This window comes from Tachypleus tridentatus, unplaced genomic scaffold (genome assembly GCF_004210375.1).
Source record: "Tachypleus tridentatus isolate NWPU-2018 unplaced genomic scaffold, ASM421037v1 Hic_cluster_2, whole genome shotgun sequence".
NCBI classification, from domain to species: Eukaryota; Metazoa; Arthropoda; class Merostomata; order Xiphosura; family Limulidae; genus Tachypleus; species Tachypleus tridentatus.
In genome coordinates this window covers 48,506,297-48,527,259 of record NW_027467782.1, presented here as the reverse complement: position 1 = coordinate 48,527,259, position 20,963 = coordinate 48,506,297, and the positions used below count along the sequence as shown (strand labels likewise).

General features: G+C 33.4%; 1 protein-coding gene across 1 annotated transcript in view; it reads right to left on the bottom strand.

The window, feature by feature from the left end:
• Positions 1–20,963, bottom strand: part of LOC143242634 (vacuolar protein sorting-associated protein 33B-like) — a 58,578-nt gene that overhangs the window by 19,239 nt on the left and 18,376 nt on the right. The window contains exons 8-10 of the mRNA XM_076486111.1: positions 15,576–15,653; positions 13,358–13,431; positions 7,370–7,456 (exon numbers count right to left, since the gene is read on the bottom strand). Of these exons, the coding sequence (XP_076342226.1) occupies positions 7,370–7,456; positions 13,358–13,431; positions 15,576–15,653 (239 nt within the window). The remainder of the gene's footprint in view (positions 1–7,369; positions 7,457–13,357; positions 13,432–15,575; positions 15,654–20,963) is intronic.

Sequence of the window (20,963 nt, the reverse complement as noted above, 5' to 3'; positions counted from 1 at the left end):
TACCTACATTGTATCTTGTCTGAAGTTGGTGTGATAATAGTTAACAAGTACCTACATTGTATCTTGTCTGAAGTTGGTGTGATAATAGTTAACAAGTACCTACATTGTATCTTGTCTGAAGTTGGTGTGATAATAGTTAACAAGTACCTACATTGTATCTTGTCTGAAGTTGGTGTGATAATAGTTAACAAGTACCTACATTGTATCTTGTCTGAAGTTGGTGTGATAATAGTTAACAAGTACCTACATTGTATCTTGTCTGAAGTTGGTGTGATAATAGTTAACAAGTACCTACATTGTATCTTGTCTGAAGTTGGTGTGATAATAGTTAACAAGTACCTACATTGTATCTTGTCTGAAGTTGGTGTGATAATAGTTAACAAGTACCTACATTGTATCTTGTCTGAAGTTGGTGTGATAATAGTTAACAAGTACCTACATTGTATCTTGTCTGAAGTTGGTGTGATAATAGTTAACAAGTACCTACATTGTATCTTGTCTGAAGTTGGTGTGATAATAGTTAACAAGTACCTACATTGTATCTGAAGTGTCTGAAGTTGGTGTGATAATAGTTAACAAGTACCTACATTGTATCTTGTCTGAAGTTGGTGTGATAATAGTTAACAAGTACCTACATTGTATCTTGTCTGAAGTTGGTGTGATAATAGTTAACAAGTACCTACATTGTATCTTGTCTGAAGTTGGTGTGATAATAGTTAACAAGTACCTACATTGTATCTTGTCTGAAGTTGGTGTGATAATAGTTAACAAGTACCTACATTGTATCTTGTCTGAAGTTGGTGTGATAATAGTTAACAAGTACCTACATTGTATCTTGTCTGAAGTTGGTGTGATAATAGTTAACAAGTACCTACATTGTATCTTGTCTGAAGTTGGTGTGATAATAGTTAACAAGTACCTACATTGTATCTTGTCTGAAGTTGGTGTGATAATAGTTAACAAGTACCTACATTGTATCTTGTCTGAAGTTGGTGTGATAATAGTTAACAAGTACCTACATTGTATCTTGTCTGAAGTTGGTGTGAATAATAGTTAACAAGTACCTACATTGTATCTTGTCTGAAGTTGGTGTGATAATAGTTAACAAGTACCTACATTGTATCTTGTCTGAAGTTGGTGTGATAATAGTTAACAAGTACCTACATTGTATCTTGTCTGAAGTTGGTGTGATAATAGTTAACAAGTACCTACATTGTATCTTGTCTGAAGTTGGTGTGATAATAGTTAACAAGTACCTACATTGTATCTTGTCTGAAGTTGGTGTGATAATAGTTAACAAGTACCTACATTGTATTGTCTGAAGTTGTCTGAAGTTGGTGTGATAATAGTTAACAAGTACCTACATTGTATCTTGTCTGAAGTTGGTGTGATAATAGTTAACAAGTACCTACATTGTATCTTGTCTGAAGTTGGTGTGATAATAGTTAACAAGTACCTACATTGTATCTTGTCTGAAGTTGGTGTGATAATAGTTAACAAGTACCTACATTGTATCTTGTCTGAAGTTGGTGTGATAATAGTTAACAAGTACCTACATTGTATCTTGTCTGAAGTTGGTGTGATAATAGTTAACAAGTACCTACATTGTATCTTGTCTGAAGTTGGTGTGATAATAGTTAACAAGTACCTACATTGTATCTTGTCTGAAGTTGGTGTGATAATAGTTAACAAGTACCTACATTGTATCATGTCTGAAGTTGGTGTGATAATAGTTAACAAGTACCTACATTGTCTTGTCTGAAGTTGGTGTGTTAATAGTTAACAAGTACCTACATTGTATCTTGTCTGAAGTTGGTGTGATAATATTTAACAAGTACCTACATTGTATCTTGTCTGAAGTTGGTGTGATAATAGTTAACAAGTACCTACATTGTATCTTGTCTGAAGTTGGTGTGATAATAGTTAACAAGTACCTACATTGTATCTTGTCTGAAGTTGGTGTGATAATAGTTAACAAGTACCTACATTGTACCTTGTCTGAAGTTGGTGTGATAATAGTTAACAAGTACCTACATTGTATCTTGTCTGAAGTTGGTGTGATAATAGTTAACAAGTACCTACATTGTATCTTGTCTGAAGTTGGTGTGTTAATAGTTAACAAGTACCTACATTGTATCTTGTCTGAAGTTGGTGTGATAATAGTTAACAAGTACCTACATTGTATCTTGTCTGAAGTTGGTGTGATAATAGTTAACAAGTACCTACATTGTATCATGTCTGAAGTTGGTGTCTAATAGTTAACAAGTTGGTCTGAAGTGGGTGTGATAATAGTTAACAAGTACCTACATTGTATCTTGTCTGAAGTTGGTGTGATAATAGTTAACAAGTACCTACATTGTATCTTGTCTGAAGTTGGTGTGATAATAGTTAACAAGTACCTACATTGTATCTTGTCTGAAGTTGGTGTGATAATAGTTAACAAGTACCTACATTGTATTGTGTCTGAAGTTGGTGTGATAATAGTTAACAAGTACCTACATTGTATCGTGTCTGAAGTTGGTGTGATAATAGTTAACAAGTACCTACATTGTATTGTGTCTGAAGTTGGTGTGATAATAGTTAACAAGTACCTACATTGTATCTTGTCTGAAATCGGTGTGATAATAGTTAACAAATACCTACATTGTATCGTGTCTGAAGTTGGTGTGATAATAGTTAACAAGTACAAACATTGTATTGTGTCTGAAGTTGGTGTGATAATAGTTAACAAGTACCTACATTGTATCATGTCTGAAGTTGGTGTGATAATAGTTAACAAGTACCTACATTGTATCTTGTCTGAAGTTGGTGTGTTAATAGTTAACAAGTACCTACATTGTATCTTGTCTGAAGTTGGTGTGATAATAGTTAACAAGTACCTACATTGTATCTTGTCTGAAGTTGGTGTGATAATAGTTAACAAGTACCTACATTGTATCTTGTCTGAAGTTGGTGTGATAATAGTTAACAAGTACCTACATTGTATCTTGTCTGAAGTTGGTGTGATAATAGTTAACAAGTACCTACATTGTATCTTGTCTGAAGTTGGTGTGATAATAGTTAACAAGTACCTACATTGTATCTTGTCTGAAGTTGGTGTGATAATAGTTAACAAGTACCTACATTGTATCTTGTCTGAAGTTGGTGTGATAATAGTTAACAAGTACCTACATTGTATCTTGTCTGAAGTTGGTGTGATAATAGTTAACAAGTACCTACATTGTATCTTGTCTGAAGTTGGTGTGATAATAGTTAACAAGTACCTACATTGTATCTTGTCTGAAGTTGGTGTGATAATAGTTAACAAGTACCTACATTGTATCTTGTCTGAAGTTGGTGTGATAATAGTTAACAAGTACCTACATTGTATCTTGTCTGAAGTTGGTGTGATAATAGTTAACAAGTACCTACATTGTATCTTGTCTGAAGTTGGTGTGATAATAGTTAACAAGTACCTACATTGTATCTTGTCTGAAGTTGGTGTGATAATAGTTAACAAGTACCTACATTGTATCTTGTCTGAAGTTGGTGTGATAATAGTTAACAAGTACCTACATTGTATCTTGTCTGAAGTTGGTGTGATAATAGTTAACAAGCACCTACATTGTATCTTGTCTGAAGTTGTGTGTGATAATAGTTAACAAGTACCTACATTGTATCTTGTCTGAAGTTGGTGTGATAATAGTTAACAAGTACCTACATTGTATCTTGTCTGAAGTTGGTGTGATAATAGTTAACAAGTACCTACATTGTATCTTGTCTGAAGTTGGTGTGATAATAGTTAACAAGTACCTACATTGTATCTTGTCTGAAGTTGGTGTGATAATAGTTAACAAGTACCTACATTGTATCTTGTCTGAAGTTGGTGTGATAATAGTTAACAAGTACCTACATTGTATCTTGTCTGAAGTTGGTGTGATAATAGTTAACAAGCACCTACATTGTATTGTGTCTGAAGTTGTATCTACCTACATTGTCTGAAGTTGGTGTGATAATAGTTAACAAGTACCTACATTGTATCATGTCTGAAGTTGGTGTGATAATAGTTAACAAGTACCTACATTGTATCTTGTCTGAAGTTGGTGTGATAATAGTTAACAAGTACCTACATTGTATCTTGTCTGAAGTTGGTGTGATAATATTTAACAAGTACCTACATTGTATCTTGTCTGAAGTTGGTGTGATAATAGTTAACAAGTACCTACATTGTATCTTGTCTGAAGTTGGTGTGATAATAGTTAACAAGTACCTACATTGTACCTTGTCTGAAGTTGGTGTGATAATAGTTAACAAGTACCTACATTGTACCTTGTCTGAAGTTGGTGTGATAATAGTTAACAAGTACCTACATTGTATCTTGTCTGAAGTTGGTGTGATAATAGTTAACAAGTACCTACATTGTATCTTGTCTGAAGTTGGTGTGTTAATAGTTAACAAGTACCTACATTGTATCTTGTCTGAAGTTGGTGTGATAATATTTAACAAGTACCTACATTGTATCTTGTCTGAAGTTGGTGTGATAATAGTTAACAAGTACCTACATTGTATCTTGTCTGAAGTTGGTGTGATAATAGTTAACAAGTACCTACATTGTATCTTGTCTGAAGTTGGTGTGATAATAGTTAACAAGTACCTACATTGTATCTTGTCTGAAGTTGGTGTGATAATAGTTAACAAGTACCTACATTGTATCGTGTCTGAAGTTGGTGTGATAATAGTTAACAAGTACCTACATTGTATCTTGTCTGAAGTTGGTGTGATAATAGTTAACAAGTACCTACATTGTACCATGTCTGAAGTTGGTGTGATAATAGTTAACAAGTACCTTCATTGTATCTTGTCTGAAGTTGGTGTGATAATAGTTAACAAGTTCCTACATTGTATCAGGTGTGAAGTTGGTGTGATAATAGTTAACAAGTACCTACATTGTATCTTGTCTGAAGTTGGTGTGATAATAGTTAACAAGTACCTACATTGTATCTTGTCTGAAGTTGGTGTGATAATAGTTAACAAGTACCTACATTGTATCATGTCTGAAGTTGGTGTGATAATAGTTAACAAGTACCTACATTGTATCATGTCTGAAGTTGGTGTGATAATAGTTAACAAGTACCTTCATTGTATCTTGTCTGAAGTTGGTGTGATAATAGTTAACAAGTACCTACATTGTATCTTGTCTGAAGTTGGTGTGATAATAGTTAACAAGTACCTACATTGTATCTTGTCTGAAGTTGGTGTGATAATATTTAACAAGTACCTACATTGTACCTTGTCTGAAGTTGGTGTGATAATATTTAACAAGTACCTACATTGTATTGTGTCTGAAGTTGGTGTGATAATAGTTAACAAGTACCTACATTGTATCATGTCTGAAGTTGGTGTGATAATAGTTAACAAGTACCTACATTGTATCAGGTGTGAAGTTGGTGTGATAATAGTTAACAAGTACCTACATTGTATCTTGTCTGAAGTTGGTGTGATAATAGTTAACAAGCAGCTACAGTGTATTGTGTCTGAAATCAGTGATAATAGTTAACAAGTACAAACATTGTATTGTGTCTGAAGTCAGTGTGATAATAGTTAACAAGTACCTACATTGTATCATGTCTGAAGTTGGTGTGATAATAGTTAACAAGCAGCTACAGTGTATTGTGTCTGAAATCAGTGTGATAATAGTTAACAAGTACAAACATTGTATTGTGTCTGAAGTCAGTGTGATAATAGTTAACAAGTACAAACATTGTATTGTGTCTGAAGTCAGTGTGATAATAGTTAACAAGTACCTACATTGTATTGTGTCTGAAGTTGGTGTGATAATAGTTAACAAGTACAAACATTGTATTGTGTCTGAAATCGGTGTGATAATAGTTAACAAATACCTACATTGTATCGTGTCTGAAGTTGGTGTGATAATAGTTAACAAGTACAAACATTGTATTGTGTCTGAAATCGGTGTGATAATAGTTAACAAGTTCCTACATTGTATCATGTCTGAAGTTGGTGTGATAATAGTTAACAAGTACCTACATTGTATTGTGTCTGAAGTTGGTGTGACAACAGTTAACAAATACCTACATTATATCGTGTCTGAAGTTGGTGTGATAATAGTTAACAAGTACAAACATTGTATTGTGTCTGAAGTTGGTGTGATAATAGTTAACAAGTACAAACATTGTATCATGTCTGAAGTTGGTGTGTTAATATTTAACAAGTACCTACATTGTACCTTGTCTGAAGTTGGTGTGATAATATTTAACAAGTACCTACATTGTATTGTGTCTGAAGTTGGTGTGATAATAGTTAACAAGTACCTACATTGTATCATGTCTGAAGTTGGTGTGATAATAGTTAACAAGTACCTACATTGTATCAGGTGTGAAGTTGGTGTGATAATAGTTAACAAGTACCTACATTGTATCTTGTCTGAAGTTGGTGTGATAATAGTTAACAAGCAGCTACAGTGTATTGTGTCTGAAATCAGTGATAATAGTTAACAAGTACAAACATTGTATTGTGTCTGAAGTCAGTGTGATAATAGTTAACAAGTACCTACATTGTATCATGTCTGAAGTTGGTGTGATAATAGTTAACAAGCAGCTACAGTGTATTGTGTCTGAAATCAGTGTGATAATAGTTAACAAGTACAAACATTGTATTGTGTCTGAAGTCAGTGTGATAATAGTTAACAAGTACAAACATTGTATTGTGTCTGAAGTCAGTGTGATAATAGTTAACAAGTACCTACATTGTATTGTGTCTGAAGTTGGTGTGATAATAGTTAACAAGTACAAACATTGTATTGTGTCTGAAATCGGTGTGATAATAGTTAACAAATACCTACATTGTATCGTGTCTGAAGTTGGTGTGATAATAGTTAACAAGTACAAACATTGTATTGTGTCTGAAATCGGTGTGATAATAGTTAACAAGTTCCTACATTGTATCATGTCTGAAGTTGGTGTGATAATAGTTAACAAGTACCTACATTGTATTGTGTCTGAAGTTGGTGTGACAACAGTTAACAAATACCTACATTATATCGTGTCTGAAGTTGGTGTGATAATAGTTAACAAGTACAAACATTGTATTGTGTCTGAAGTTGGTGTGATAATAGTTAACAAGTACAAACATTGTATCATGTCTGAAGTTGGTGTGATAATAGTTAACAAGTACCTACATTGTATCATGTCTGAAGTTGGTGTGATAATAGTTAACAAGTACAAACATTGTATTGTGTCTGAAATCGGTGTGATAATAGTTAACAAGTACCTACATTGTATTGTGTCTGAAGTTGGTGTGATAATAGTTAACAAGTTCCTACATGGTATCAGGTGTGAAGTTGGTGTGATAATAGTTAACAAGTACCTACATTGTATCGTGCCTGAATTTCATTTGCCGTTTCCTTCAAATGTGTAAATACGTGAGACATGTGTCTGTTTCTTATCTCCCTGTGAACCTAAGAATAGATAAAAAATAACTGTAAATACTGTACATAAAATACTTCCTTAAAACCTGAGAATACATTAAAACCATTTATTACATACTTGCTTAGAACATGAGAATACGTTAAATATATTTATTACATACTTGCTTAAAACCTGAGAATACAATAAATATATTTATTACATACTTGCTTAGAACATGAGAATACGTTAAATATATTTATTACATACTTGCTTAAAACCTGAGAATACAATAAATATATTTATTACATACTTGCTTAGAGCCTGAGAATACAATTAAATTACTGATCACATTCTTGCTTAGAACATGAGAATACATTAAAACCATTTATTACATACTTCATGAGAAGCATGGTGTAAAATAAAATACTATTTATTAAAAACTAGTTAAATAACATCCTGGTAAATAATTCTGGTACATCAGTCATTCTTAATAGAAAAATAGTTTCCTGAAATCTGAGTTCACTCAGAGATATAAAGACATCCAAATATGTCACTAACACAAAAACATAATATTTAAGTTAAATAAGAATTTTACCAACTGAAAATCTGAATATACAACAAAACACAGCTAAAATAATGTGATAATGTTAACTGGGTGAAATGGAACATAGGTTGAAACAGTAAATTAAAGAACACACACACACCATACCTCACATCTCTCACACACATGCATTTATGAGTATTTTACTCATAAGAAAACATCAGTTGAATGAAATAATTCCAGAACTATACGTAACCAAACTTCATAAACAGAAACTTATCACAAGAAAATACGTAAACCTAAAACTAAATCACAGCATTGACAACCATCTATATATATGTTCAAACAAGGTGCATGATACACAAGATTTTACAACCATCTCTATGTTCAAACCAGGTGCATGATACACAAGGTTTTACAACCAACTCTATCTATGTTCAAACAAGGTGCATGATACACAAGGTTTCACAACCATCTCTATCTATGTTCAAACAACATGCATGATACACAAGGTTTTACGACCATCTCTATCTATGTTCAAACAAAGTGCATGATACACAAGGTTTTACAACCATCTCTATCTATGTTCAAACCAGGTGCATGATACACAAGGTTTTACAGCCATCTCTATATATGTTCAAACAAGGTGCATGATACACAAGGTTTTACAGCCATCTCTATCTATGTTCAAACAAGGTGCATGATACACAAGGTTTTACAGCCATCTCTATATATGTTCAAACAAGGTGCATGATACACAAGGTTTTACAGCCATCTCTATATATGTTCAAACAAGGTGCATGATACACAAGGTTTTACAACCATCTCTATCTATGTTCAAACAAGGTGCATGATACACAAGGTTTTACAACCATCTCTATCTATGTTCAAACAAAGTGCATGATAGACAAGGTTTTACAGCCATCTCTATGTTCAAACGAGGTGCATGATACACAAGGTTTTACAGCCATCTCTATCTATGTTCAAACGAGGTGCATGATACACAAGGTTTTACAGCCATCTCTATCTATGTTCAAACAAAGTGCATGATAGACAAGGTTTTACAGCCATCTCTATCTATGTTCAAACGAGGTGCATGATACACAAGGTTTTACAGCCATCTCTATCTATGTTCAAACGAGGTGCATGATACACAAGGTTTTACAGCCATCTCTATCTATGTTCAAACAAGGTGCATGATACACAAGGTTTCACAACCATCTCTATCTATGTTTAAACAAGGTGCATGATACACAAGGTTTTACAACCATCTCTATCTATGTTCAAACAAAGTGCATGATAGACAAGGTTTTACAGCCATCTCTATCTATGTTCAAACGAGGTGCATGATACACAAGGTTTTACAACCATCTCTATCTATGTTGAAACAAGATGCATGATATACAAGGTTTTACAACCATCTCTATCTATGTTCAAACAAGGTGCATGATACACAAGGTTTTACAGCCATCTCTATCTATGTTCAAACAAGGTGCATGATACACAAGGTTTTACAACCATCTCTATCTATGTTCAAACAAGGTGCATGATACACAAGGTTTTACAGCCATCTCTATCTATGTTCAAACAAGGTGCATGATACACAAGGTTTTACAACCATCTCTATCTATGTTCAAACCAGGTGCATGATACACAAGGTTTTACAACCATCTCTATGTTGAAACAAAGTGCATGATACACAAGGTTTTACAACCATCTCTATCTATGTTCAAACAAAGTGCATGATAGACAAGGTTTTACAGCCATCTCTATCTATGTTGAAACAAGGTGCATGATACACAAGGTTTTACAGCCATCTCTATCTATGTTCAAACCAGGTTCATGATACACAAGGTTTTACAGCCATTTCTATCTATGTTCAAACAAGGTGCATGATACACAAGGTTTTACAGCCATCTCTATCTATGTTCAAACAAGGTGCATGATACACAAGGTTTTACAGCCATCTCTATCTATGTTCAAACAAGGTGCATGATACAGAAGGTTTTACAACCATCTCTATCTATGTTCAAACAAGGTGCATGATACACAAGATTTTACAACCATCTCTATCTATGTTCAAACAAAGTGCATGATAGACAAGGTTTTACAGCCATCTCTATCTATGTTCAAACGAGGTGCATGATACACAAGGTTTTACAGCCATCTCTATCTATGTTCAAACGAGGTGCATGATACACAAGGTTTTACAGCCATCTCTATCTATGTTCAAACAAAGTGCATGATAGACAAGGTTTTACAGCCATCTCTATCTATGTTCAAACGAGGTGCATGATACACAAGGTTTTACAGCCATCTCTATCTATGTTCAAACGAGGTGCATGATACACAAGGTTTTACAGCCATCTCTATCTATGTTCAAACAAGGTGCATGATACACAAGATTTTACAACCATCTCTATCTATGTTCAAACAAAGTGCATGATAGACAAGGTTTTACAGCCTTCTCTATCTATGTTCAAACGAGGTGCATGATACACAAGGTTTTACAGCCATCTCTATCTATGTTCAAACGAGGTGCATGATACACAAGGTTTTACAGCCATCTCTATCTATGTTCAAACAAGGTGCATGATACACAAGGTTTCACAACCATCTCTATCTATGTTCAAACAAGGTGCATGATACACAAGGTTTCACAACCATCTCTATCTATGTTCAAACAAGGTGCATGATACACAAGGTTTTACAACCATCTCTATCTATGTTCAAACAAGGTGCATGATACACAAGGTTTCACAACCATCTCTATCTATGTTCAAACAAGGTGCATGATACACAAGGTTTTACAACCATCTCTATCTATGTTCAAACAAAGTGCATGATAGACAAGGTTTTACAGCCATCTCTATCTATGTTCAAACGAGGTGCATGATACACAAGGTTTTACAACCATCTCTATCTATGTTGAAACAAGATGCATGATACACAAGGTTTTACAACCATCTCTATCTATGTTCAAACAAGGTGCATGATACACAAGGTTTTACAGCCATCTCTATCTATGTTCAAACAAGGTGCATGATACACAAGGTTTTACAGCCATCTCTATCTATGTTCAAACAAGGTGCATGATAGACAAGGTTTCACAACCATCTCTATCTATGTTCAAACAAGGTGCATGATACACAAGGTTTTATCTTATTAAAATCATTTAACGTAATATTTCTACCTGAAGAGAACCACCTGTCTGAAAAAAACACTGTATATCTTTAATATAAATGTTTTATCGACTTATAGTTTTTTACATTACATTTAAATATGTACTCATGTTCTCCTGTAAGACTTCTTACAGACAGACTTTCTTGTCTGAGAAAAAGACAGATTAACTCTTACACGTAAGATAGGTTAGTTATTTAGTTCATTAGAAATGAGAACAGCTTGAAAAGGGGTTCATAGTAAAACCCAGAGTACCCAATCAAAACAACTTAATCTTCACACAGTACCCGTAACCCTACACTTGTCGTTACACTTCTGAACTGTTTTTTACATAAATATAAATATTAGCTGTGAACTGTGAAACTTCATTAAGTCTTAAAGAAAAAGTTCAATGTCAAATGCAGAGATAATATGAACGAAACTCCTCTTAATGGACAACTGTAACAACCTCTCTTTAACAATGAACAAATTATATATATATATAAAAATCTTTATAATTTAATAACATCCTTAACTAACAATCAGAATCTATATGTTTTCTTCAGTCTACATTTAACTAAAAACTAGGAATCATATCTTTCCTTTGATCTACATGTAACTAAAAACTAGAAATCATATCTTTCCTTCAGTCTACACTTAACTACAAACTAGGAATCATATCTTTCCTTTGATCAGCACTTAACTAAAAACTAGGAATCATATCTTTCCTTCGATCTGCACTTAACTAAAAACTAGGAATCATATCTTTCCTTTAGTCTACACGTAACTAAAAACTAGGAATCATATCTTTCCTTCGATCTGCACTTAACTAAAAACTAGGAATCATATCTTTCCTTTAGTCTACATGTAACTAAAAACTAAGAATCATATCTTTCCTTTGATCTGCACTTAACTAAAAACTAGGAATCATATCTTTCCTTCAGTCTACACTTAACTAAAAACTAGGAATCATATCTTTCCTTCAGTCTAAACTTAACTAAAAACTAGGAATCATCTTTCCTTCAGTCTACACGTAACTAAAAACTAGGAATCATATCTTTCCTTTGATCTGCACTTAACTAAAACCTAGGAATCATATCTTTCCTTCAGTCTACACTTAACTAAAAACTAGGAATCATATCTTTCCTTCAGTCTACACTTAACTAAAAATATGAATCATATCTTTCCTTCAGTTTACACTTAACTAAAAACTAGGAATCATATCTTTCCTTCAGTCTACACATAACTAAAAACTAGGAATCATATCTTTCCTTCAGTCTACACTTAACTAAAAACTAGGAATCATATATTTCCTTCAGTCTACACATAACTAAAAACTAGGAATCATATCTTTCCTTTGATCAGCACTTAACTAAAACCTAGGAATCATATCTTTCCTTCAGTCTACACTTAACTAAAAACTAGGAATCATATCTTTCCTTCAGTCTACACTTAACTAAAAACTAGGAATCATATCTTTCCTTCAGTTTACACTTAACTAAAAACTAGGAATCATATCTTTCCTTCAGTCTACACTTAACTAAAAACTAGGAATCATATCTTTCCTTCAGTCTACACTTAACTAAAAACTAGGAATCATATCTCTCCTTCAGTCTACACGTAACTAAAAACTAGGAATCATATCTTTCCTTCAGTCTACACTTAACTAAAAACTAGGAATCATATCTCTCCTTCAGTCTACACGTAACTAAAAACTAGGAATCATATCTTTCCTTTGATCAGCACTTAACTAAAATCTAGGAATCATATCTTTCCTTCAGTCTACACTTAACTAAAAACTAGGAATCATATATTTTCTTCAGTCTAAACTTAACTAAAAACTAGGAATCATCTTTCCTTCAGTCTACACATAACTAAAAACTAGGAATCATATCTTTCCTTTGATCTGCACTTAACTAAAACCTAGGAATCATATCTTTCCTTTAGTCTACACGTAACTAAAAACTAGGAATCATTTCTTTCCTTTAGTCTACACGTAACTAAAAACTAGGAATCATATTTTTCCTTCAGTCTACACTTAACTAAAAACTAGGAATCATATCTTTCCTTCAGTCTACACTTAACTAAAAACTAGGAATCATATCTTTCCTTCAGTTTACACTTAACTAAAAACTAGGAATCATATCTTTCCTTCAGTCTACACTTAACTAAAAAGTAGCAATCATATCTTTCCTTTAGTCTACACTCACTAAAAAGTAGGAATCATATCTTTCCTTCGATCTACACTCACCTCATCATTGTTGTTGAGAGCTAACTTAACTGTTTGATCTTTACCTGTAACCTCCTTCCCAAACGTCACACGACCTGCAGACATACAAAAAACTTCATGGCTAAATGAACTGAAACACACCACACATTATTAACCCTGACAACTGAAACACACCACACATTATTAACCCTGACAACTGAAACACACCACACATTATTAACCCTGACAACTGAAACACACCACACATTATTAACCCTGACAACTGAAACACACCACATTATTAACCCTGACAACTGAAACACACCACACATTATTAACCCTGACAACTGAAACACACCACACATTATTAACCCTGACAACTGAAACACACCGCACATTATTAACCCTGACAACTGAAACACACCAGCATTATTAACCCTGACAACTGAAACACACCACACATTATTAACCCTGACAACTGAAACACACCACACATTATTAACCCTGACAACTGAAACACACCACACATTATTAACCCTGACAACTGAAACACACCACACATTATTAACCCTGACAACTGAAACACACCACACATTATTAACCCTGACAACTAAAACACACCACACATTATTCCTCTTTTAATCACTGCACGTTACACACCTGCTGTTATTATGATACTTTACCTACAATCACTGCACGTTATACACCTGCTGTTATTATGATACTTTACCTACAATCACTGCACGTTATACACCTGCTGTTATTATGATACTTTACCTACAATCACTGCATGTTATACACTTGCTGTTATTGACTAGATAATTAAACTACTGAAGCAGTCTGAACTAAAGTACAGAACACATTATGTTTCTGCAGGTGGAAATTAGTAAAGAAATAACAAGATTACATTCTCAATGTTGTTTTATTAAGTCAGTTTAATAAATCACAAACCTGGTAGGTGTTACCTAGTGACATAAGTCAGTTTAATAAATCACAAACCTGGTAGGTGTTACCTAGTGACATAAGTCAGTTTAATAAATCACAAACCTGGTAGGTGTTACCTAGTGACCTAAGTCAGTTTAATAAATCACAAACCTGGTAGGTGTTACTTAGTGACATAAGTCAGTTTAATAAATCACAAACCTGGTAGGTGTTACCTAGTGACATAAGTCAGTTTAATAAATCACAAACCTGGTAGGTGTTACCTAGTGACCTAAGTCAGTTTAATAAATCACAAACCTGGTAGGTGTTACTTAGTGACATAAGTCAGTTTAATAAATCACAAACCTGGTAGGTGTTACCTAGTGACATAAGTCAGTTTAATAAATCACAAACCTGGTAGGTGTTACTTAGTGACATAAGTCAGTTTAATAAATCACAAACCTAGTAGGTGTTCCCTAGTGACATAAGTCAGTTTAATAAATCACGAACCTGGTAGGTGTTACCTAGTGACATAAGTCAGTTTAATAAATCACAAACCTGGTAGGTGTTACCTAGTGACATAAGTCAGTTTAATAAATCACAAACCTGGTAGGTGTTACCTAGTGACCTAAGTCAGTTTAATAAATCACAAACCTGGTAGATGTTACCTAATGGCATAAGTCAGTTTAATAAATCACAAACCTGGTAGGTGTTCCCTAGTGACATAAGTCAGTTTAATAAATCACAAACCTGGTAGGTGTTACCTAGTGACATAAGTCAGTTTAATAAATCACAAACCTGGTAGGTGTTACCTAGTGACATAAGTCAGTTTAATAAATCACAAAACTGGTAGGTGTTATTTAGTGACATAAGTCAGTTTAATAAATCACAAACCTTGTAACTGTTACCTTATGACATAAATCAGTTTAATCAATCATAAATCCACTAGATGTTATTTACTGGTGTAAGTCAGTTTAGTAAATCACAAATCTGCTAGACATTACTAAGTGATCTAAGTATAAGTCATCAACTCTATATAACAAGTGACACTAGAGATAACTAGAAAATTCATTCTGTAAAAAACCTGAAATATTAATCTTAAAACTTTTAGTTTCAACTGAAGTTGTTAACAAAATAATATTTAAAGCCTTATTTTTCAGGTAAGCAAGATCTATCTCAAAAATAAATATTTTTTCAGTTTTGTGTTGTTCCTAAACAGTCTACAATTAATTAAGAAAACTATATGAAACAATGAAGTCAACCAAACTGTGTTAATAGTCGTACTGATAAAATGCAACTTTTATTCATTCAAGTTTCAAAAACAGTTACTGACACTCACCACTTTTAATACCAAAGGTTTCGTCTAACAGACCTTCGTACGTCAGTTGCGTGAGCAGTACAGAGACGTAGTCAATTTCTGGAAAAGTTGATCCAATAAAACTCTTATCACTGTAAAAAAGGAAATTATAAAAATAGCCATAGCTTCTGTTTTTGGTAATTTTGTTTGTTAGAGCACAAAGCTATAGAATGGGGTATTTGTGCTGTGCCTACCAAGTGTATCAAAACCTGCTTTTAAAGATTGTATCCCATCAGTTTGAGTCCTAAGCCACTCAAGATGTTTTTACAGTTAATAATAAAAATAGATATTTTACTGAACCAATAACAATACTTACACAGCTAATATCACAGATTATCCTCACATGAATCTATTATATGTGTGATTGAAGAAAATGAATGTACAATTTAACTATAGTAAGTATACGAAGAAATACATTATTTACTGAAGACATTCTAAGCCAACTTAGCAGACTTCATATCCACCACAGCTTACTGTTTGACCATCAAAATATAAACTCAATATCTGAGTTATTGTTTTATGTTTGAGAACTCAGAACAAGTGTAAAAAAATGTTGCACTATTGTCAGTGATAGAATGGCTTATTGTATAAATGTCAGTGATAGAATGGCTTATTGTATACATGTCAGTGATAGAATGGCTTATTGTGTACATGACAGTGATAGAATGGCTTATTGTGTACATGACAGTGATAGAATGGCTTATTGTGTACATGTCAGTGATAGAATGGCTTATTGTATACATGTCAGTGATAGAATGGCTTATTGTATACATGTCAGTGATAGAATGGCTTATTGTATACATGTCAGTGATAGAATGGCTTATTGTATACATGTCAGTGATAGAATGGCTTATTGTATACATGTCAGTGATAGAATGACTTATTGTATACATGTCAGTGATAGAATGACTTATTGTGTACATGTCAGTGATAGAATGACTTATTGTGTACATGTCAGTGATAGAATGACTTATTGTATACATGTCAGTGATAGAATGACTTATTGTATACATGTCAGTGATAGAATGACTTATTGTGTACATGTCAGTGATAGAATGACTTATTGTGTACATGTCAGTGATAGAATGACTTATTGTATACATGTCAGTGATAGAATGACTTATTGTGTACATGTCAGTGATAGAATGACTTAATGTGTACATGTCAGTGATAGAATGACTTAATGTGTACATGTCAGTGATAGAATGGCTTATTGTGTACATGACAGTGATAGAATGACTTATTGTGTACATGACAGTGATAGAATGACTTATTGTATACATGTCAGTGATAGAATGGCTTATTGTATACATGTCAGTGATAGAATGACTTATTGTATACATGTCAGTGATAGAATGACTTATTGTGTACATGTCAGTGATAGAATGATTTATTGTATACATGTCAGTGATAGAATGACTTATTGTATACATGTCAGTGATAGAATGACTTATTGTATACATGTCAGTGATAGAATGACTTATTGTATACATGTCAGTGATAGAATGACTTATTGTATACATGTCAGTCATAGAATGGTTTATTGTATACATGTCAGTGATAGAATAGCTTAATGTGTACATGTCAGTGATAGAATGACTTATTGTGTACATGTCAGTGATAGAATGACTTATTGTATATATGTCAGTGATAGAATGACTTATTGTGTACATGCCAGTGATAGAATGACTTATTGTGTACATGTCAGTGATAGAATGACTTATTGTATACATGTCAGTGATAGAATGACTTATTGTATACATGTCAGTGATAGAATGGCTTATTGTATACATGTCAGTGATAGAATGACTTATTGTATACATGTCAGTGACAGAATGGCTTATTGTATATATGTCAGTGACAGAATGGCTTATTGTATATATGTCAGTGATAGAATGACTTATTGTATACATGTCAGTGATAGAATGGCTTATTGTATAAATGTCAGTGATAGAATGGCTTATTGTGTACATGTCAGTGATAGAATGACTTATTGTATACATGTCAGTGATAGAATGACTTATTGTGTACATGTCAGTGATAGAATGACTTATTGTATACATGTCAGTCATAGAATGGTTTATTGTATACATGTCAGTGATAGAATGACTTATTGTATACATGTCACTGACAGAATGGCTTATTGTATACATGTCAGTCATAGAATGACTTATTGTATACATGTCAGTGATAGAATGACTTATTGTATACATGTCAGTGACAGAATGGCTTATTGTATATATGTCAGTGATAGAATGGCTTATTGTATACATGTCAGTGATAGAATGACTTATTGTATACATGTCAGTGATAGAATGACTTATTGTATACATGTCAGTGACAGAATGGCTTATTGTATATATGTCAGTGATAGAATGGCTTATTGTGAACATGTCAGTGATAGAATGACTTATTGTATACATGTCAGTGACAGAATGGCTTATTGTATAAATGTCAGTGACAGAATGGCTTATTGTATAAATGTCAGTGACAGAATGGCTTATTGTATACATGTCAGTGATAGAATGGCTTATTGTGTACATGTCAGTGATAGAATGGCTTATTGTATACACGTCACTGACAGAATGGCTTATTGTATACATGTCAGTGATAGAATGGCTTATTGTATATATGTCAGTGATAGAATGGCTTATTGTATATATTACAAAGTATGGTATGCAAAAAAATCTATTAATATTTATCTGTAAAGAAATTGGACCAACCTCGTATCTATTGAAAATGTCCACAACAATGTCTACTACAATTCTGAATGCACTAGATGTATATACATGAAAGTTGACCAGTTTTTAGTAAATGTTACAAATGTCTTGTATACCACACACACACACATAAAAAATAATCTCAAACACAATATGTTTAATAAAAGGTTTGTTTGTGAACTAAAAAAAACCTTCACTGAGCCAGTCTGAGTAAAAATGGAATAAAAGTACTTCTTTCCTAAGATATCCTAAATCAGATATTAAAAGTTTTAGGCTATATGTCTTTATCTCATGTTTTTACATACATACTCCTACTCAGATCAGTACGGTGTGGACATATTAACATCTACATACTCCTACTCAGATCAGTACGTTGTGGACATATATTAACACCTACATACTACTAGTCAAATCAGTACGGTGTGGACATATATTAACATCTACATACCCCTACTCAGATCAGTACGGTGTGGACATATATTAACATCTACATACTCCTACTCAGATCAGTACGGTGTGGACATATTAACATCTACATACTCCTACTCAGATCAGTACGGTGTGGACATATTAACATCTACATACTCCTACTCAGATCAGTACGGTGTGGACATATTAACATCTACATACTCCTACTCAGATCAGTACGTTGTGGACATATTAACATCTACATACTCCTACTCAGATCAGTACGGTGTGGACATATTAACATCTACATACTCCTACTCAGATCAGTACGGTGTGGACATATTAACATCTACATACTCCTCCTCAGATCAGTACGGTGTGGACATATATTAACATCTACATACTACTAGTCAAATCAGTACGGTGTGGACATATATTAACATCTACATACTCCTACTCAGATCAGTACGGTGTGGACATATATTAACATCTACATACTCCTAGTCAAATCAGTACGGTGTGGACATATATTCACATCTACATACTACTAGTCAGATCAGTACGGTGTGGACATATATTAACATCTACATACTACTAGTCAGATCAGTACGGTGTGGACATATATTAACATCTACATACTACTAGTCAGATCAGTACGGTGTGGACATATATTAACATCTACATACTACTAGTCAAATCAGTATGGTGTGGACATATATTAACATCTACATACTACTAGTCAAATCAGTACGGTGTGGACATATATTAACATCTACATACTACTAGTCAAATCAGTACGGTGTGGAGATATATTAACATCTATATACTCCTACTCAGATCAGTACGGTGTGGACATATATTAACATCTACATACTACTAGTCAAATCAGTACGGTGTGGAGATATATTAACATCTACATACTCCTACTCAGATCAGTACGGTGTGGACATATATTAACATCTACATACTCCTACTCAGATCAGTACGGTGTGGACATATATTAACATCTACATACTCCTACTCAGATCAGTACGGTGTGGACATATATTAACATCTACGTACTACTACTCAGATCAGTACGGTGTGGACATATATTAACATCTACATACTCCTACTCAGATCAGTACGGTGTGGACACATATTAACATCTACATATTCCTAGTCAAATCAGTATGGTGTGGACATACATTTACACATACATACTTTTAGTTAGATCAGTATGGTGTGGTCATACATTTACACATACATACTTTTAGTCAGATCAGTATGATGTGGTCATACATTTACACATACATACTTTTAGTCAGATCAGTATGGTGTGGTCATACATTTACACATACATACTTTTAGTCAGATCAGTACTGTGTGGACATACATTTACACATACATACTTTTAGTCAGATCAGTATGATGTGGTCATACATTTACACATACATACTTTTAGTGAGATCAGTATGGTGTGGTCATACATTTACATATACATACTTTTAGTCAGATCAGTACTGTGTGGACATACATTTACATATACATACTTTTAGTCAGATCAGTACTGTGTGGACATACATTTACATATACATACTTTTAGTCAGATCAGTACTGTGTGGACATACATTCACATATACATACTTTTAGTCAGATCAGTACTGTGTGGACATACATTTACATATACATACTTTTAGTCAGATCAGTACTGTGTGGACATACACTCACATATACATACTTTTAGTCAGATCAGTACTGTGTGGACATACATTTACATATACATACTTTTAGTCAGATCAGTACTGTGTGGACATACATTTACATATACATACTTTTAGTCAGATCAGTATGGTGTGGTCATACATTTACATATACATACTTTTAGTCAGATCAGTACTGTGTGGACATACATTTACACATACATACTTTTAGTTAGATCAGTATGGTGTATTCATACATTTACATATACATACTTTTAGTCAGATCAGTACTGTGTGGACATACATTCACATATACATACTTTTAGTCAGATCAGTACTGTGTGGACATACATTTACACATACATACTTTTAGTCAGATCAGTACTGTGTGGACATACATTTACACATACATACTTTTAGTTAGATCAGTATGGTGTGGTCATACATTTACATATACATACTTTTAGTCAAATCAGTACTGTGTGGACATACATTTACACATACATACTTTTAGTTAGATCAGTATGGTGTGGTCATACATTTACATATACATACTTTTA